The 20,508-nt window shown below is 35.2% G+C and overlaps 1 protein-coding gene across 49 annotated transcripts in view; it reads left to right on the forward strand.

The window, feature by feature from the left end:
* LRRC9 (leucine rich repeat containing 9) overlaps window positions 1-17,301 on the forward strand; it is a 115,162-nt gene extending 97,861 nt beyond the window's left edge. For 20 of the 49 annotated variants that reach the window (XR_014819998.1, XR_014820018.1, XR_014820024.1 and 17 more), the window contains 6 exons: window positions 1,107-1,324; window positions 3,166-3,234; window positions 8,780-8,920; window positions 13,203-13,347; window positions 14,847-15,015; window positions 15,933-17,301. Coding sequence is in view for 35 of the 49 variants with exons in the window: in XM_021062222.2 (XP_020917881.1) it covers window positions 1,107-1,324; window positions 3,166-3,234; window positions 8,780-8,920; window positions 13,203-13,347; window positions 14,847-15,015; window positions 15,933-15,972 (782 nt within the window). In the remaining 14 variants the exon portion in view is untranslated. Of the gene's footprint in view, window positions 1-1,106; window positions 1,325-3,165; window positions 3,235-4,398; window positions 5,040-8,779; window positions 8,921-13,202; window positions 13,348-14,846; window positions 15,078-15,932 lie in introns of those variants that run through there. The other 29 variants (XR_014819999.1, XR_014820022.1, XM_084982286.1 and 26 more) reach the window with 11 other exon arrangements.
* Window positions 17,302-20,508: the final 3,207 nt, after the last annotated feature.

Here is a 20,508-nt window from a genome sequence, read left to right on the forward strand (position 1 = left end):
GTATTTCCTGACAGTTCCAGAGGCTAGAAGCCCAAGTCCATTTGGTCACTTCTGAGGGCCTCCCTTCTCGGCTTGTCATTGTACTCTGTATCTGCACATGGTCTTCCCTCCATGTCTCTATCCTAACCTCCTCCTCATGTAAGGACACCAGTGATATTGGATTAGTCCTCACCCAGTGACCTCACTGCATGTTATTTACCTCTTTTAAAGACCCAAATACAGTCACATTCTGAGGGACTAGGGATCAGGACTTCAACCTATGGATTTTAGGGGGTGGGGGGTGCATGAATTAGTCCTTAAGAAACAAGGATAAATAGTGGTGAAAGATAGGATGGCATAATAGAAGCAGCATTGTAAATGGTCTGCTAGGCCTGGTGTTGCCACTTTTAGGTCATTGAGCAAGACTATTTCTCTTACCCTCAATTTTTTGATAATTAAAAAATGATATCTTCCCTGTCCTATTTTGAGACTCTAATTGAAAACATGTATAAAAGTACTTGGTCAACTCAAGGGTTCTCTTCTTATATAAGTTATCACTCATACTTATAAAACTATTGATTGATATAGTAGAGAGGAACCATAGATTATAATGAAAAGATGGAGGTTTTAAAGAATGTAATGAATTCTTAAATTTTTAATTAAGTTGTAGTGTAAAAACAAGCTGAGAAAGAACAGCATAATCAAGGTATAGTCTTCTAACTTAACATATTAGTTTATTTTTTTAAATATTTAGATATACTTATTTGAATACCAATTAGAATAATCCAATATACTTAGGAAGCATGTCTTTTGTAGCACTTTTATAAATCTACTTTTGTCAGTATCAACTATTTTAGCATTTAATTGCTGGACAGATTGGTCAATTCAGTACACTGTGTGTACATCATATCTTAATCTTTCACACATAAAGGAGAAATTTTACCAAACATTATTTGATGATGATGCTACTTTCCTGTAAGTTACATCTCTGTTTTTCCTTTAAATGTGTTCTTCTTAATACTTCATTTTTTAAAAACCATTTGATAAAAAATATTTAAATGAAGTTAGGTAACTTTTATTCAGGAAGTTTGGGCTCATTTGACACATGATGAGTCATCTTTTTTCAGGAAATGAAATCAGTCAAGTGGAAGGGCTTGACAACTTAGAAGTCCTTCAGGAATTAGTAGTGGACCATAACCGCATCAGGGCATTTAATGATAGTGCATTTGCCAAACCAAGCTCCCTGTTGGCACTTCACCTGGAGGAAAACAGACTACGAGAGCTGAGTAAATTACAACCTTTGGTAAAACTAGAGAAACTCTTCCTAGGATATAATAAAATCCAGGTAACATTATTTTGATTTTTTGTTGTGAGATTTACAAGACTTATTTCCTTGAACATAAAGCTTCCAAACACTCCAATGAAAATGTCACTCGTATATTACTTATCATTTATATGACATGTAAATACTCTAGAATGCATAAATACTCACCCTGCTTCTAGATATAAACCCAACCAACATCCACCTGCAGATCCTCTAAGAAATCTCTTTTTCATGACTGCTCTTGGTCTAAGCTATTTATGCATCTCAATCCCAGACTGCCTCTGGCCCTTTAAATTTAACATATGTACTTGACATTTGAATCAATTCCTGATAATGGACTTTGACTTGGCTTTAATATTCCATCTCTCCCCACTCAAAGCTTCCTTAGCTAGTATTCTGCCTTTGTTTCACCTGCTCATAATTCAGCCTATTTCCATTAGGCCACTATCCCAACTGAGCTGGCCCAAACTCTCTCCTGAGATAATATGCAGATAAGGGGGTTAACAGTATACACGTAACCTTACACAGCCCTAACATTTCTCTCAGTGTTTTGGTAATGATTTGTTGGCTCTCCTTTCATCAGTTTTGCTATTTCTGCCCATACCTCTAAGCAAGCTTGAAGACAAATTGAACTGCTAACTGCCCTAAGGTCAGGGACCAATTCTTTCTTGACCACATTTGTCTTAGTATATAGCCTCATGCCTTGTACATATTAGATATTTAATCAATTTGCTAGAGTTCAGGAAACCTTTTCCGGAGTGATATAAAAGTTTGTTCAAGGCTGCAAGGAAATCATGTGCAATGCCCCTTTCTACAACCAGCAACTAGGAAATATATATACAGAGAAAATGACACATAACCAATACGCTGAGGTTCATACAATATTCATCTGAGATAAAGTGTGCCAAAACTGGTGATGATTCTTCCAAAGAAATCTAAATTAGGAAAATTGCTATCCTATGGGAACTCCTTCCAGTGATATCACTGAGCTAATACAAAGTATTTGTCAAATTACACTTACATGAATCAGAGACCTTACCCAGTACCAAGATTTACTAATAATTTCAAGGATACACAGGGTTTGGCACATTTCTGTGGCTTCTCAAATTCTACTTCCAAGTGATCTAAAGTAAGTCTAAAAAAGTTTTATAGTTACTAGATGAACTAGCTAAGCCCATTTGACATTCCAAATAGGAATAGCATATAAATAACTTTGTTTTATTACTATGATTAGCAACAACCTTAAGCAGATCTTATTGAATCAATTTTGTTAGAAATAGCATTTTAGAAGTAACTTTGCAAAAACTAAAATGTATTTGCAAACTTTCACCAATGTTATATAAATGATAACAAATAATCCCATACAGTAGCAAAGGCAAGTCATTCAACTAGAGAAATAGTTTTCAACTGTACATATTCCCAGCAAATGTCAGGATGGAGCCCATTCAATATGACATGCTCCTTTATGTTTAAGGTTGTATTTAATATGTACCTTTGAAGTTGTTTACACTGGATTCACCTTCTTTTCCAAGTGACTGGGTCAATCCTCTTGGAAATTAACCAATATAACCTGAGTTTTAGAACAGATCATAATTCATTTGAAAAGTATATGGCCCTTCCTAACAAAATGTATGGCCTATTTCCCATGTTAGCATGTCATCTTTACCAATCATGTATTTGGAATCAATAGTACACAGATTTGTCATTACTCAACAGTATAGAATATTGTCACTCAAGCTCACTTCAGAAGATTCAATCATAAAAACTCCTTGCAATCCATACTTAATATATAATTACTTCAAATCAGCATATAATTTGAAGATGTTGGGTCTAACCAAATAATAACTTATTGCTTAACATAGGATATGACAGAACTGGAAAAACTTGATGGGATCTCTTCCCTCAGAGAGCTTACAGTTTATGGCAATCCGGTGAGTCTGTTATTTTTTTCTAACTTATTAGTTAATTTACTTTAATTTAAATTATAGTTGTATATATTTATTTTTATATAATATGATGATTTAATTTTATCTGTTCCCATATGGAAACAGTTATCCAAGCACAATTTATTGATTAGTCTCTTCTTTTACCTGATTACAATATAAACTGTACTGTTACATACAAGAGGATCTGTTTCTGGGTTCCACTTTGTATTTATTGGCCTAGTTGTCAATCCTATAACAATATTATACTGTGTTAATTACCAAAGTTTTATATTAAGTCTTGATGTCTGGTAGAGTAAACACCTCTAATTTTCCTTCTCTTTCACCTTCTCATTTTATTTTCTTCACTGTCTTGACTATCCTTGGCCCTTTACACTTCCTATGAGTTTTAGGAAACAGCTTCTCAAGTTACATGAGAATCTTGTTGATATTTTAATTGAAATTGCATTGATTTATAAATTAATTTGGGGGAAAATCTGCCACCTTTCCAATTGGAATCTTTGAAGAGATCAAAAACGTAGCACCCTTATTCACCTAACATCTGAACAAATTGAGAAATATGACAGTGGCAGATGGAGAGGTGAGAGTATTTTCCTTAGCTTGGTGAGAAAAACAAACGGGCCTGCTAACAGATGCCAGAAGAGTAATCTGAACACCCAGTAACAGGAAATAGTGACTGAGGCCTTTCCACATGGGAGGAGAGCTTCTCTGGAGGAGTAGAAGGCATTCTCCTATCCACACTCCTCAAGAGCAAAGACAGGAGGAGCTAAACATGCCCAGTTGAATCTTTCCAGTTCTATCAGTTAAGTCACTCCACTTCCCTGAGTGGAGGGGTAAAGGGACTGAGAAAGCCAATAATGCCACATTATAGAGCTATTTTCACCACCAAGGGAATGCAATAAGCAGCTCCCCTAATATTCATAGCATTCAGTCTTCTTATTCATAAACATATACCTCTGCATTTACTTAATGTCCTCAATAAAGGTGTGTCATTTTCTCCTAAAGGTTTTAATCATCTTTGGCTAATTAATTTGGTTTAATAGTTGTTTTAAACAGTATATTTTTACACTGTTCTAGCTGTTTGTTGCTAGAGTATAGAAATTCTGATTTTTGCATATTACTCTTTTTTCCCTCTGTTGGCCATATCTGCAGGATGCGGAAGTCCCTGTGCCAGGGACTGAACCCACACCCACAGCAGCAACCTGAGCCACTGCAGTGACAATGATGGATCCTTAACTTGTTGAGCCACAAGAGAACTCCTTGCATATTACTTTTTATCCAGGAAACTTGCTGACCTTTCTTTTTAATTCTAATGGATTATAAATTTTATTGGACGTTTCTCTTTAGACTATCATAGTCTCTGCGAACAGTGACTCTATTTCTTTCCAATCCCTACGGTTTTTATTTCCTTTACTTCTCTCAGTGTACTGACTAGAACCTCTAACACAGTGTTGAATAGACGCACAGACTTCAAAAGAATGCTTCTGGAGTTCCTGTCGTGGCGCAGTGGTTAACTAATCCGACTAGGAACCATGAGGTTGCCGGTTCGATCCCTGCCCTTGCTCAGTGGGTTAACAATCCGGCGTTGCCGTGAGCTGTGGTGTAGGTTGCAGACTCGGCTCGGATCCTGCGTTGCTGTGGCTCTGGCATAGGCTGGCAGCTACAGCTCCGATTAGACCCCTAGCCTGGGAACCTCCATATGCAGTGGGAGTGGCCCAAGAAATGGCAAAAAGACAATAAATAAATAAATAAATAAATAAATAAAAATAAAAAATAAAATAAATAAATAAAAAGTATGCTTCTAAACTGTCACTATTAAATATGATGTTTGCTGTAGGTTATGGGTAGATAACCTTGGACAGTTTAAGGAAGTTCCTTTTTAATTCCAGTTTACTACTTGTTTTTTAGAATGAACGGAAAGTGGATTTTAACTAATTGATAATGCAGTATTTCTCTTTAATTATTAATATGCAAATTACATTAATAGACTCTGATGTTAAACCATCCTTAAATTCCTGGGATGAAAACTACTTGGTCATGTTTTATACATTATTGGATTCAATTTGCTAAAATTTCATGTAGCATATCTGTATCTATGGAAATAAGTAAAATTATTCCATAATTTTGTCTTCTTACACTATTCAAGTTCATCAAGACTGTTCTTGCTTCATAAAATTAACTGAGAATTTCTCCATCTTTTCCTAGTCTATGAATTAATATATGCGAAAGAAGATTCATATGTTCCTTGAAGGATAATTAGATCTTATCTCTAAAACCATCTGGGCTTAATATTTTTGAAGTTACATTTTAAATTGCTTTTTCAAATTATTTAAAGAATATAAATGTCATTTTCTATTTATTCAAAAGATAATATTGAAAAGTTATAATTTTTAATACAATTGTAGTTTTCATTTAAAGTTTTAATTTACTTCTATCATAGTACTTCCATGAATTTATAGAATCTGTACTATATCTGTGTTTTGTCACCTCTTTAGACCTAAATGTGTTATTTTATTTTATTTTTTTTTTTTGGTTTTTAGGGCTACACCCGTGGCACATGGAGGTCCCCAGGCTAGGGGTCAAATCGGAGTTGTGGCTGCCGGCATACACCACAGCCACACAGCAATGTGGGATCTGAGCTGCATCTGCAACCTACACCATAGCTCATGGCAACACTGGATTCTAAACCCACTGAGCGAGGCCAGGGATCAAATCCACAACCTCATGGTTCCTAGTCAGATTCATTTCCACTGTGCCATGACAGGAACTCCTTTTTCTTTTCTATTCTTGATGAGCCTTGCTAAAGTTTTATCCATCATATTAGTCTCTTCAAAGAAGCATATTTTGGTTTTTTCAAGTTTATATTTCCTTTTTTAGTTCATTAATTTCTACCCATTATTATTTTCTTCTTTAGTTTCTTAGAATTTAGTTTTTAAAAAATTCTGAAGCAGAATTCCTAGTTTATCAATTTTTAATATTTCTTCTAAATGGATAAATTTTAGGTTATAAAATTCTGCTTTAGCAACATCCTGAAAGTTTTATTTATTTATTTATTTTTTGCTTTCTAGGGCCATTCCCAGGCTAGGGGTTGAATCAGAGCTGTAGCTGCTGGCCTACACCACAACCACAGCAATGTGGGATCCAAGCTGAGTCTGCAACCTACACCATAGCTCATGGCAATGCCAGATCTTTAACCCACTAGGCAAGGCCAGAGATGGAACCTACATCCTCATGTATCCTAGTGTCCTAGTGGGGTTTGTTAACCACTGAGCCATGAAAGGAACTCCTAAAAGTTTTGATATGTAGTGTTTTTCCTATCCTTTATTTCTTAGAATCAGCTTTACAAAAGGTTTCTTCAGTCCTTGAATTTTGAGGGACATGTATGTTATTTTCAAATCTATGAGGTATTTTTAGTTATCTGTCATTTATTTCTAGTGTTCATATATTTTTGTCAGTAGATATGATCTAGTTATGTATTCTTTGTATTTATGAAACTTGCTTTGCGGCCTAGAATGTGCTCTTTTTTCACTCAATTTATATGTCTTAGAGACCTCTCTCCATTAATGTATATGCATCTACATTTTTAAAAAATTGCTTATCGGAGTTCCCATCGTGGCGCAGTGGTTAACGAATCCGACTAGGAACCATGAGGTTGCAGGTTCGGTCCCTGCCCTTGCTCAGTGGGTTAACGATCCGGCGTTGCCGTGAGCTGTGTTGTAGGTTGCAGACTCGGCTCGGATCCTGCATTGCTGTGGCTCTGGCGTAGGCCGGCAGCTACAGCTCTGATTAGACCCCTAGCCTGGGAACCTCCATATGCCTCAGGAGCGGCCCAAGAAATAGCAAAAAAAAAAAAAAAAAAAAAAAGACAAAAAAAAATTGCTTATCCATTCCCTTTTGATGATAATTTCCTTCTTTCATCTCTTTCTGTCATCTCAAATATTGCTGCATACTTCTTCATGTTGTCAGTCCCCCTATATCATCCACACATTCAGAAATTTGCTAGATTTGCTAAAAATCATGGAACTTATCATACAGTTGAACTCATGGCTTAGATTTACTGCAGTGACATAATGAGGATACGCAGCCAAGTGATAAAGGAAAAAAACATGGGCAGAGTCTGGAGGAATCCATGTGCAGGCCTCCTTATCCTCTTTCCCTCACGTAAGGGGTCATACAAGTGTACAGCATTAACCCAACAACAAAAATGCTGCAATAGATGTGTTATATTTCTGCCCAGAAAATCTTATTAGACCTAAATGCATTCAAAAATTGGGGGGGTGGGGGTGGAGTTCTCTTGTGGCACAGTGGGTTAAGGATCTGGTGTTGTCCCTCCAGTGGCCTGGGTCAGTGCCATGGCATGGGTTCAGTCCTTGGCCCAGGAACTTCCACAAGCTGCAACTATGGTCAAAAAATTTTTTTTGTTTAGGTTGGTCACACAGATACCCTATACCTATCACATACCAAAATTCTAGACTCCCAGAAGAAAGGCAGGTTGAATACAAATTGTATTGTTTATTTAAGTAGTCTGGGCATAATTAACTACTCTTATCAGTTAAGGAATGGTGAGAAAGCTTCCGAAATCCAAGTACCAAACACTTATCAGGAGCTATCCTTGCAAGCAGATTCTTCCTAAGATAACAGCCTCAAGCCTACCATGTAACTCTTTCTACACACTTTATTATGCACATATACAAATTTTTTTAGAGTAGGTTAACACTATGAAGTGATGAATCACACAGTTCAATAGAAGTATATTGAATTAAACTCCATAGTGCCTCTGGGAGATTATCATACAAGTTTCAAATTAATTACTTATAAGTGAACTTTTATAATATAATCCTATTCATGAATTGGGATTGTCTGTAATCAATGAAAATTATTATATACTCTAAAAAGAGACTAAACCTCCAAATGGTAGCTTTGTTTAAAAAAAAAGTTCTGGAGTTCCCATTGTGGCTCAGCAGTAACAAACCCAACTAGTAGCCATGAGGATGTGGGTTTGATCCCTGGCCTCACTCAGTGGGTTAAGGATCTGGGGATGCCATAAGTTATGGTGTAGGTTGCAGATGCAGCTTGGATCTGGCATTGCTGTGGCTGTGGCATAGGCCAGCAGCCACAGTTCCAATTTGACCCCTAGCCTGGGAACCTCCATATGCCACAGGTGCAGCCCTAAAAAGATCAAAAAATAGTTCTTGGTGTTCCCTTCTGGCACAGGGGTTTGAGGATCTGGCATTGTCATTGCAGCAGCTTAGGTTGCTGCTGTGGCATGGGTTTGACCCCTGGCCTGGGAACTTCCACATGCTACAGGCATGGCCAAAAAAAGGGGGAAAAAAAGTTCTTATCTTCATTTGGCAAAACATGGAATTGAGAAATCTTTTAAAAAGGGAGCTCATATTTGTATCATTTAATACTATAAATTAGCTGTTATCTATCATCTTTGCTGTCTATGCTAAATTTCCTTCTCTATAAAGGTTAATCTTTGAAATAAAAAGTTTTTTTAAAGGAATAAATTGTTATTTCTAACTTTATTCAGATTTGTAGAAAAATGCTACATCGCCATGTGCTTATATTTCGACTGCCTAACTTACAGATGTTAGATGGAATCCCTGTGAATTCAGATGACAGGGCAAAAGCTGAATTTCACTTCTCTGAACTACAAGCTAAGAAAAATTTGGTAATAATTATATTATTTACACTTTTCCTTTTAAAATATATTCCTTAATAGTAAATGAACACTATACTATGTCCTGTGCATTTTTACTTAAATGTTTAAACCTCAGCTCTAATGTTTTTAAAGATTATTTTAGTATATATTTAGTGATTACTGTCAAAGGCAGCTTCATCTGGTGAACAGAGCACGTACACACACAGAATAGCCAGAAAAGCTCCCTATTCTAATAATATACTTTGACATAAAGCAAATCATTTAAAACTATGTTCCTCTTGCTCCATGTCAGATAATCCTAGAAAGTAAGAAACTACAGCATAACACTCTTATAAACAAAAACTAACACACTCTTTCCACTTAGGAGATAGGATGGGAAGGAAAGAACACTGACCTCAAACTCTCTAGATGTAGAGTTCATCTAACAAGGGAGGGGCGTGTCTCTTTTCTTGTATATTGGCAGAATAATTGGGTCTTTTGCCCATGAACCCTAATAGGGTATCTGATCATAACAGGGAAGAGGTTAAAGAGAGAAGAACCCACAAAACTGTATCATTTGGAAACTGTCACTGACCACCAGGATTCTTCATGACCATCTTCAAACAACTAAATTTAACACAGAAAAGCTCTCGTTTTTGAACAAAGAAGTAACATTGCTAGAGCTGTGCCTTTGCAAAGTTTGAGGAAGAAGAGGAAGGAGGCAAGAAAACCAATAAAAAGCTTTTAGAATAATCCAAGAAAGAGAGTATGACAACATGGACTAGGGTGGGGCAGTAAGAATATAAGTGAATCACTAACATAAGTGAAAGCCAGAGAATAAGGGCACTAGTCAATGAACGAAGATTACTTTTAAAAGTTATATTGAAGAGGAAAGAGATAAGACAACTGTAGATATTTTCACTTATTTCACTGGATTAACCAACACTCTCCATTCCATTCATGAAACAAACTGATTCCCAGAACACATGGAACGGTTGATACTAGTAGGCTCCTCTCTAGCTCGCTTTTGCCTTCAGCAATAGAGTCACATATTTATTAAGAGTTGACTGTTTTTTCAGAGACTTGTTATGTTAGTCTTTTATTTTAAATAGATACATAAGTACAAACTTTATTATTCCTATGTTTCTATGAAAACTAAATGGGATTCTTTGCAAAGTCTGCATAAAGATCAATTTATACAAACAATGTCAAATTAAGTTGGGAGGAAAAAAACTGCCAAATAAGGGGGAAAATTATAAAAATTCAGACAAAATACATGGGAAAATTATTTTTAAAAATCTAGACAGTTTCTTGTATTCAAATTTCTCCACATGTTAAATTCTTGCTACTTTAAAGAAACTAAAACTGGAAATTATACACAAACCTTAAGGGTGGACTTAGCAGTCAGATAAAATACCCAATCAAGGGACTCTTCCTTACAGAATAGGCCTTGGCCCTTCATCAAAAGACAGGTGAGCATATGTACTTTCATGTTTCAAATTTTCTAGAATTATATATATAATTCTTATTATTCCCTGAATTTTTATTACCCCTCACTTTTTTTAGTTAACCAAGGGGATTCTATTATTGCCAAAAGCTACAGAGACCTGCAAGACTTACAGTTTTACAGTATTAATAAAGATTATCTAGATCAGGCAAAGGAATCTGGTTTGTTTGTGGGTTATATCTACAAATGTTTTCCTAAAAACTATGCTTTGTAAAAAAAAAAAACTTAGCTACTAATCTGTATAACTAAGAGAGAACAGTATCTAATGTCATTTACCAAAATTGTCACAGGCAATTGTCTTTAAAAAAGAGAACAAATAATCAAATAAAATTTAGTTCAATGATTTAAGCCTTCCTTCCCTTTCTCGCTTTTATATTCCATGAGCAAGTCACTTCTTGCTTCCAGAAGTGAAAAGTGAGGGGAAGTTTAGTTTCTTATTACTCTCATAAAAAATTACTTCAAATTTATGTCTTGAAACAACACAAATTTACTATCTTACAATTCCGGAGGTCACAAGTCTAAAAATCAGTCTCACAGAGCTAAAATCAAAAGTATCAGCAGGGCTGCATAATTTCTGGAAGCTCTAGGAGAGAATGTACTCTTTCCCTTTTCAAACATCTGGAGGATCTCTGCTTTCCTTGGCTCCAGGCCCTCTTCCAACAATGCCATCATCACATCTTCTTTCACTCTGACCCTCCTACTTCCCTCATACAAGGACCCTTGTATTGGGCCCACCTAGATAATCCAGGATAATTGCCCCATCTCAGAATCCTTAATTATGCCTGAAAAGTCCCTTTTGCTGTATAAAGCATTCACAAGTTTTAGAGATTAGGACGTAAACATCTTTGGGGAATTAGGACATAGACATCTGCCTACCATACCACATATGTGAGGCCTCCAGTGAGAGACCTATCCAAATTGTCACATTAAAATTTATAAATTCTGTTTTAAGGTAATGTTGGCTACATTTGAAAAATTCCATATAATTTCATAAATACTCATTACATTATATTTAAAGAAATCAGAGATCCCATCATGGTGCAGCAGAAATGAATCCGACTAGGAACCATGAGGTCTCAGGTTCAATCCTTGGCCTCGCTCAGTGGGTTAAGGATCTGGTGTTGCTGTGAGCTGTGGTATAGATCACAGACACGGCTCTGACTGATGTTGCTGTGGCTCTGGTGTAGACTGGCAGCAATAGCTCTGATTAGACCCCTAGCCTGGGAACCTCCATATGCCGTGGGTGTGGCCCTCAAAAGACAAAAAAAAAAAAAAAAAATTATATTTAAAGAAATCACTCAGAGCAACTTTGAAGATCTCACTTCCCATATATATTTTAATTGGATTAATATAGCAAAAAAAAAAAACCATAAACTCAAATTTTAGTCAATGATGGATGAGTATTTCAGAAGCTTTGCTTGTTGGCGATTCCTTTCTATTTCTTATATAGTAAACTAAGATTTTTCCCACTACTATACCAGGATGTTGTTTAAAGTGATTCTAGATACCTAGTCTTGACATGTGAATCAGTATCATATATAAGACTTTATCTTTCCATTTATTCTATATATAAATATTTTATTTTAAAAATGGGGATTTTTTTTAAATTCATCTATACATGGTAGTAAAATAAAGGTGATAAATGAAGTCTTTATCTTATAGAAATCTATGTTAAGATGCACTAATAATTTTTATTTTCCTGGCTAGAACAAAATTAAGCTATTATTTCATTTAGCTATCCAAAAGACATAAGAACAGAATACTTTTCAACTTTATCAGTTCAGTCTAATGTATTTTTTCTTTGTTTTCATTGCTGCTCTTCTTTCTTTTTAAACAGCAAATAAAGAGGGAATGAATGAAATCTAAAGTTGTCCTTTAAACCAGAACATTTTGGTGCTTTGGTTTCAGAAGAAAATCTGACAACATTCTAGATTAGTGACGGGCAGAAATTCCCACAAAGGAATTAGGGAATTGGGGACCAGCTTTAGTAAAAGGCCTGATACCTTAGTGCTCATTAGGAAGCTGCATTTTGGTTACACTTCCAGAAATATGAGGGAAATCAGTAATTTTACACAAATGATAAAAGCCTATATCCCTAAATAAATTGAATCATATATTAAGGATTCATATTTTTTAAAGTAAAAACAAGGTCAGTCTTCCTCAAGACAGAGAAGGCCTATATTTCTAGGAAAACCGAGTCTCCAGCCTAAAATACTTCTCTCCTCCATTTGCTGATTCCTGAAATTCTTTTAAAAGCCTCTTAATCCTCAACCAATTTTAAATGTAAACACTATTTAGAGAGTCAGCACACTGATTAAAAGTGATTGTTGTAAGATGCTTTTCTTAGTCCCCATTTTATTTACTTGTTTTTGAAAAACTAATTAACTGTAAGACACCTGATGAGGTAATGTGAGGTACACAAAAACAAAACTCTTTATCATCTAGAAATTACTGTTCAGAAAAAAAAAAAAATTACAAAGGGGGAAAGGCTTAATTCTCATTTTCTTATTTCTACACTTACCTTGTTAAGACCCTTTGGAAAGGGGGAGGTGCCACCACACTAGATTGCTGTAATGAGTACAATGAAGTCTGAAAAAAAACAGAGCATAAGGTTCTAAGGGAGGCTAAGAGCCCAAAAGATCATCTGTTTCCCGGTTTTTGCCTCATAGCAACTCTGAGTTTAGGCAAGTATATAACTCTGACCTAAAAAAAATTTAAGTTGACTATCCAAATGGAGCTGTAGAAAGGCTAAATCTATTGATTTGAGTTTTGGAGGTAAGGCATTCTTCACTTTTATTTTATTAGTTTATTCCTGTTACCAACTCTCCTGTGGATGGTGGATCCTTTGGCCAAGTGAAAGCTCCTCCCATTAAGATAACAAATGTAATTCCGCCTGGTGGATTTAGCCATTACTTGGGATCTGACTTCACTTTAACTCCTGAAGTTGAAGGTATTTCGACAGAATTTCTGAGTGAATGGGAAAAAACAAACAACGGCAACCAAAAACCCACATAATTTCAAACAAAAGTCTCACTTTCATTTCTAATACTGCTTAAATTGCATATTTTAAATTTACGTTTGCTAAAATTGAATATTTGTTCGTTTCATGTAACCATTCTGATTTCAAAGAATCTATAGTATTTTTTAGTTTTGCTCAACTTCCAATATGTTGTAACTAAGCATTTGCTTGCAATTTGAACTTTGTGATACTTGCACAATTATTTCTTGACATTTATTTTATTTCATTTTATGTATTTCATAGCTGAACTAACTGCTAAAACCAGTTAATTAGTATGTCCTACTAAAAGAAATCAGAGGTTTAAAAATATTAGTAACAGCAGAGTCTTGGAGTATGAAGGATATCTTAACAAGGAGAAGGTCAAATTTTATCCTTGAAACCACTAGTAAAATATTCATGAAGCTATCAATAGGGAACAGTTTCAAGAGATAGCTCTCTAAAGGAAGGGAATATTAAAAGGACAGAGCATGGAAATGGTTCATTCTATTATATATATAATAGAATGATATATATATATATATTCGCTCAGGTATAATAGAATTATATATATATATATATTCGCTCAGGTTTGGATCAAGGCTATTCCCTTATTCTAGATCTTCACTGGCTATAATTTTCAGGAAACTGGGAATAGCTGCTCCTTCTCTGAGGGCTCATCTCTTCCATTCTTTATAACATTTCACTTGACCTCAGACCACTGTTAGACAATAAAACTGAACATCACAATAGTGATAAAATGATCTAAGAGCCTACTAAAAAAAGTAGATCTCTCTATCCAATTATTTTTAAAAGAAACTCAGTTAAAAGAAACCAAACATAATTTACTATGTTAAGATGTATTTTTTATTTTTCATCCTCCTACATACTTATGGCTTCAACATTTTAATCACAGTGAGAATTTTTATGCTTCTGCCCAATAGATACAACTATCAGTAAAACTGAACATACCAAATTGTTATTGGCCTCCTTGATAGTACAGTGTCATCACTGTCATCTTCAGTAATGTCTTCAATACCTTTTTTCTTGGCATGGATTCATCTCCATAACTTTCTTCTCAAATATCTTTCATTAAGATTCATTGTACAACTACTTTTTAGTATTTTCTGGAAAAGTTCTGTTTCTTTACTATTTTCTGACTGTATTGCCCCAATTTTTGTTTTGAAAAGTATAGTTACTTTCTCTATAAATTTATAATAGCACACGAGCTCTGAACATTTATATTTTTTAATTGCTAAAAAGGTATCAAATTGGTTCATTAGCTCAGAAAAATTTAAGCAGCATTAAGTACTAGAAATGTATTTCAATTCTATATTTTTATTTAAAGTTTTTAATTCATGTTATGAAATATGTATAGCACACATTCAGCTAAAGGACAACAGAAGTTATTAATTTATTAATGCTTTTCATTGGTTCCTAATTCCTAATTTCAGACAAACAAAACAAGAATGCAGGGATTCTGATGAGTAATCCTCGGAGCATCCATGCAGAAATAGCTTTTAGGCAACTCAGAGGGATAAATCTCTCTCCATCTCTTTTATCACATCAGAATATGGCATCTCCAAGTGCACAAATGTACCAGGGCAACCAAGATGAGGAAAGGTAAAGCTATTTTGTGTTTTGACATTGTTTCTCATCATTAAAATAAAAAAGAACTCCCTGAATTTGCCTGTCATGTATAGAAATGGGAAATATTGTTATATTCTACCACATATTTACTCTGTGAGCTGGGAAGAAACTGTCAGATAGCATAAGGCTTCTTCTCTCATATTTGCCAAACCTTTCTCAAAGTCCAGTATATATAAAGCATAATTCAAAAAATGCTTTTTAGAGTTGGCTATCAAAGTAGAATAGTGTTCACCCAGTACTTAGGTAAGGAAACACTAAAACAATTATGGAACTACTATTAATTGTATTCTCTCCCGAGTCACTTCTAATCACTGAATATGCAAATCAGTTCACTTATATTTTGAACAACAGATAAATTCAACTCTGAAATCGCAAAGGCTGAGAACTATGTATATTCTTCAAACTTCTCCTTATAATTCCCACTTGCCTTCCTCCAGTTTGGATCCAAGCCCTAGAGGCAGGCTGAAGGCCTAAAGAACCTGCTACTTCTCATTAAGAATTTGCTCTGCTGCTCAACAGCTGTCATGTCCTCTAGCTTCTTTGTAACCAAGCTCTGGATCATCTATTAAAGGTGATCTAGCAGCAGGTCTAGCTTAGGCCTGGCTCCTGCCATAGTGATTTCCCTGCTATAATCAGTCGTATCCCACTGAGTATATATTTATTGAGTATACTATATTGATATCATATTTTGATATCAATAGGTTATATCCTCATGATAACCTGATTTATAGATAGCCAAAAATAGGATATTTTTCTCTCCTGTGTTGTCTTTTTTAAATTGTACACATATAAAATATAAAAATTATTTACTGAAGAATTACCTTAAATTAGCTGATCCATTAAGAAACCGTCACAATTATCTGACTCATAAATTATTTTGTTTCTGACAGAATTCCCGGCAGCCACTTTCCAAGATCAAATCGAATGTAACTGCCTAAAGAGAAATGAATATACACCAAGAAACCTATTTCTGTTTAGTAGTTGTACAAAAACTATTAGACAGTGTCAGTGAAAAAATATATATAAGACAATCATGTTACTTATGTTACTGAAGCACCTGATCCATATGAAGATAATCTCTATCACCCTTGGTGAATTTTATTTTATATCCCCCCTCTTAAACTTTTTTATGGTTATCCTAATTATTCATTTGAATTTCATGTTTGAAAAATCATGAAATAATATATCATACAATTTGAAAAGATACAAGTGACATAAAACAAAGTCTAAAAAATCAAATATTTAGTGGAAACCATTTAGTTGCAAAAATCTCATTTTGGCTTGTCATATAAAGATACGAAAAAACATAATTGTAGGAAATAAGCATATTTTAATTTGTAGAATATCTGTTCATTTAGGCTTACCTAAAGTTAAAGCATACATTTCTAACAAAACACACTATTACTAATGCAGGTTGAATTTTGCTAGTTGAACTACAAATTAGTTTAGGACTATATTTCAGGAAAAAAAAAATCCTCAAACTGGGTCTGCCCTAAGAATAAATCATAGGCATCAATAGTGAAACTGGACAGGGCCTGTGGGGCTCCTGGGCACAAAAGCCTTTCCATGTCCCCCATTTCTTGTTCTTAGGAAATGGGCCTCATTCGGCCACCATGACCTTTCCTGAGTTCCTAGGGACAGCTTCAGACAGTTGCAGATCAGGGAAGGGAGGAACAGTCGAGCAACAACAGTACAGCCTTGGGGCAGGATCCCGGTTCCCTCTCAAGGATACACATAATAATATAGGCATCTTATACACCTAAGAGAAAAGTTATATTCCTTATGCTTCTTTTAGAAAGGAATACTTTAAAACTGAACAGCCTAGAGTCTTTCTTTGTCCTTCTTCCTGACTTAATTGCACCCTAAACAAAATCACCCGTAAAGATTAGGCACTCTGAGCATAATTGCCTGTGCGCTAAAGATTATTAGCACGTGATGTTTACCAGGAACGTTCTTGGTTTGTTCTAATTTCTGATCAATAGGCCCTTTTCACAAGTCCTGTTGTTCTAGGCAATAACCCAGAAAAACACCATCGTGAACATCTCCTGACTCCAGCTTTGATGACTAAGATTCCCCCAAAGTAGAATGCATGTTTGTTCCAATCCTGATTCCTATCTGAAAACCTGTTTTTCTCCTTTTTACTCTAAAACTCCTCGCAATTTGGGGGGGAGGGGAGCACAGTCTTTAAGGCATTAGCCTGCTGTGACCCTCCTTAGCCTGGCAAAGCAATAAAGCTGTTTTTTTCTCCTTTACCCAGAACTCTGTCTCTGTGTTTCAATTCGGCACTGACAGACAGGACCAAATTCTGGCAACAATAGTACTTCCTAAAGGAAGTGCCAAACTATGAGTGCACCTAGCCATTCAAGCTCTAAGAATAAAAGTGTACTATTTTATACTCAAAATTCATTAAATGTGCCTATAGTGATACAATTTTACAAGCGCATTTTAGGCTAAGTAAAACACATGCTCAAACAGAGTGGACACATTTAAAATTTGGACTCAACTGGAGTTCCCGTCGTGGCGCAGTGGTTAACGAATACGACTAAGAACCATGAGGTTGCGGGTTCAGTCCCTGCCCTTGCTCAGTGGGTGCCGTGAGCTGTGGTGTAAGTTGCAGACGTGGCTTGGATCCCGAGTTGCTGTGGCTGTGGCAGAGGCCAGCGGCTACAGCTCCGATTCGACCCCTAGCCTGGGAACCTCCATATGCCGCAGGACCGGCCCAAAGAAATAGCAAAAAGACAAAAATAAAATAAAATAAACTTTGGACTCAACTGAATTTCACTGTAAATAATTTTTCTAAAATACACTGCATAGAAAAAAATCAATCAAACATGGTATTGAATGTATTAAACACAGTTCTTAATGATGAAATTGCCCATCATATTTTCTATCAATGGGCTCCATGATTCATGAAGTATTCTATTTAAATTTTGCAAGTGGTGGTTCAATACTACATGTAATTTTCATATTATTTTATGTGTTCCCTACATGAAAATAAATTATTTTTACTAAAATATTTGTATTTTATAATTTATCTGGAAATGGTCTTAAGGATATTTTGGAAACTAATTCCAATGTGTATGCAACAATTTTGTATCTTTTCTCTTCTTTAGATACTGTATGTTTGTAATTTAATCATGTAATTTTTAAAAATTCAAACCTGGAGTTCCCATTAGGGCTCAGCTGGTTAAGAACTCAGCTGGTATACATGAGGATGCAGGTTCGATCCCTGGCCTCACTCAGGGGGTTAAGGATCCACTGTTGCCATGAGCTGCAGTGTAGGTCGCAGATGTTGCTCGGATCTGACGTTGCTGTGGCTGTGGTGTAGGCTGGCAGCTGAAGCTCCCATCTGACCCAAAGCCCAGGAACTTCCATGTCGCGATAGTGTATCCCTCAAAAATAAAATAAAATTTCAAACCTAATACAGATTGGTTTTACCCTTCTTAACATGTGGTTTTTAAACAACTATTACTCTAAGGTAGAAAAAGAACTTTGTTTATAAAGCAACTATGCAGTTCTTAAGATGTCCAGAAGATGTCTTTGTTGCCCTTTAATTTTGACAGCTGCTTTTAGTACAGTGTTATGATAAGTATCTGCTCTTCACTATCTGTTAGTAACGTGGCATCATCTTGCTTTTTCTTTCTCTTATGATTATGTGTAAATGAAATACTCAATATACACTACTTTTATAATAAAAAGTGTCTTTGTAAATAATAAACTGGATGGGAAAAATAAAGTAACAGTTTTTTACCAGAGAAAAATTTATAAGAGTAGAAAAGTATAAAGCAGTATATTATCCAGTATCTACTTAACATTTGACATTTTTTTAGCCATTTTTCCTATGCATTTGTAATATATTTGAGAGCCATCATTTTATTTTTATGAACATACTGTTAAATTCTGAAATATCATTTTTATTATAATTTCTTTTTGGCTATGCCAGCGGCATGTGAAAGTTCCCCGGCCAGGGATCGAACCAATACCACAGCAGCAAACCAAGCTGCTGCAGTGACAATGCTGGATCCTTAACCCACTGCGTCACAAGAGAACTATAATTTTTTTTAATCTGAATTTCTTCTTGAAAGCAAATTTGTATTACATAATTTAATAGTAACACTAAGAATAATAATAAACATATATTTAGGTATTGCTAGGTGCTGCACAGAAAACAGACACTGACTCAACCTTAAGAACATTTTAATATAAATATACAATAATTCCATATAAAAGCAATGAAGGGGATGATTTCTAAGATAATTTGACCCAGTAGCTCTGAATTTTTTTCTGCCATGAGAGCAGATGATGCTGACATGATGCACAACATACTCCCCTGGGAATGCCTAGGTAGGTAAATGCCTAGGTAGGTTAAGCTATTGGTTACACACATTTCTTAAAGCAGTAGCTATAACTTCATCCCCTTGCTAGTCAACAAAATAAATGAAAATGTAATTGAACGAGAAGTGTTTTTACAGAAATGACTTCAGATCTGCTTTAAATTATTTTTTTTAGTAAACCATTCACCAACTGCAAAATTTTAAATTATTAATAACACACTTCACAACTGATTATCACAAAACCAGAAAAGAACGCTGAATATATATAAACCACTAGTCTATTTTACATGGTTTATCCTACTAACAAACCTATGAAGAAGATTTGACATGTATTGTCTTCATGTGTCTTTTTTATTTTTATTTTTGCTTTTTAGGGCTGCACCCGTAGCATATGGAAGTTCCCAGGCTAGGAGTCAAATCTGAGCTACAGTTGCTGGCCTACACCACAGCCACAGCAACGCAAGATCCAAGCCACATCTTCGATCTACACCACAGCTCACAGCAACACCAGATCCCCAACTCACTGAGCAAGGCCAAGGATCGAAACTGCATACTCATGGATACTAGTCTGATTCATTTCCACTGCACCAGAACAGGAACTACAAGAAACTGGCTTTAAAAATCTTAGATTTTTTTCAACCCTAAATTCATTGTTTTGATTACTACAAATGAATTGACATTTAATTATTCCTAATGTGTTTATAAATCAGCTGTTATTGAGCCCTAATGTGCATAAAAACTGTAAACTATCCATTCTCTTTCAGTATATCAAGATTAGGGAAAATATATGATTTCTACTGTAAAATTAGTTCTTTGCACCCCCTCCCAGAAAATATCTTGATAAATTTATTTTCCATGTAGTCATATCCATGATTATATGACTTGTTTTAAATTAAAGACAATTCCACAAACAACCTGGAAAGCTAAAAATTAGGGCACTTTAACTATAGTCAAGGAGCCTACAATGCTGAATTGAATATATATAATATCAAAGTGATCTTCTGATCTCTATTTATGAAGACTGACTATAACTAACTGCTTATTAGAACTTTTATTTATTTTATTTCTTTACTACTTACACAAAATTAACTATGGTTGTGAACATATTTTTGCACAGAATAATCAGTGTGGC

This window comes from Sus scrofa, chromosome 1 (genome assembly GCF_054392235.1).
Source record: "Sus scrofa isolate SSC_HxYL_T2T_F1_AM1 chromosome 1, Sscrofa_HxYL_maternal_Yorkshire_Landrace_v2.0, whole genome shotgun sequence".
NCBI classification, from domain to species: Eukaryota; Metazoa; Chordata; class Mammalia; order Artiodactyla; family Suidae; genus Sus; species Sus scrofa.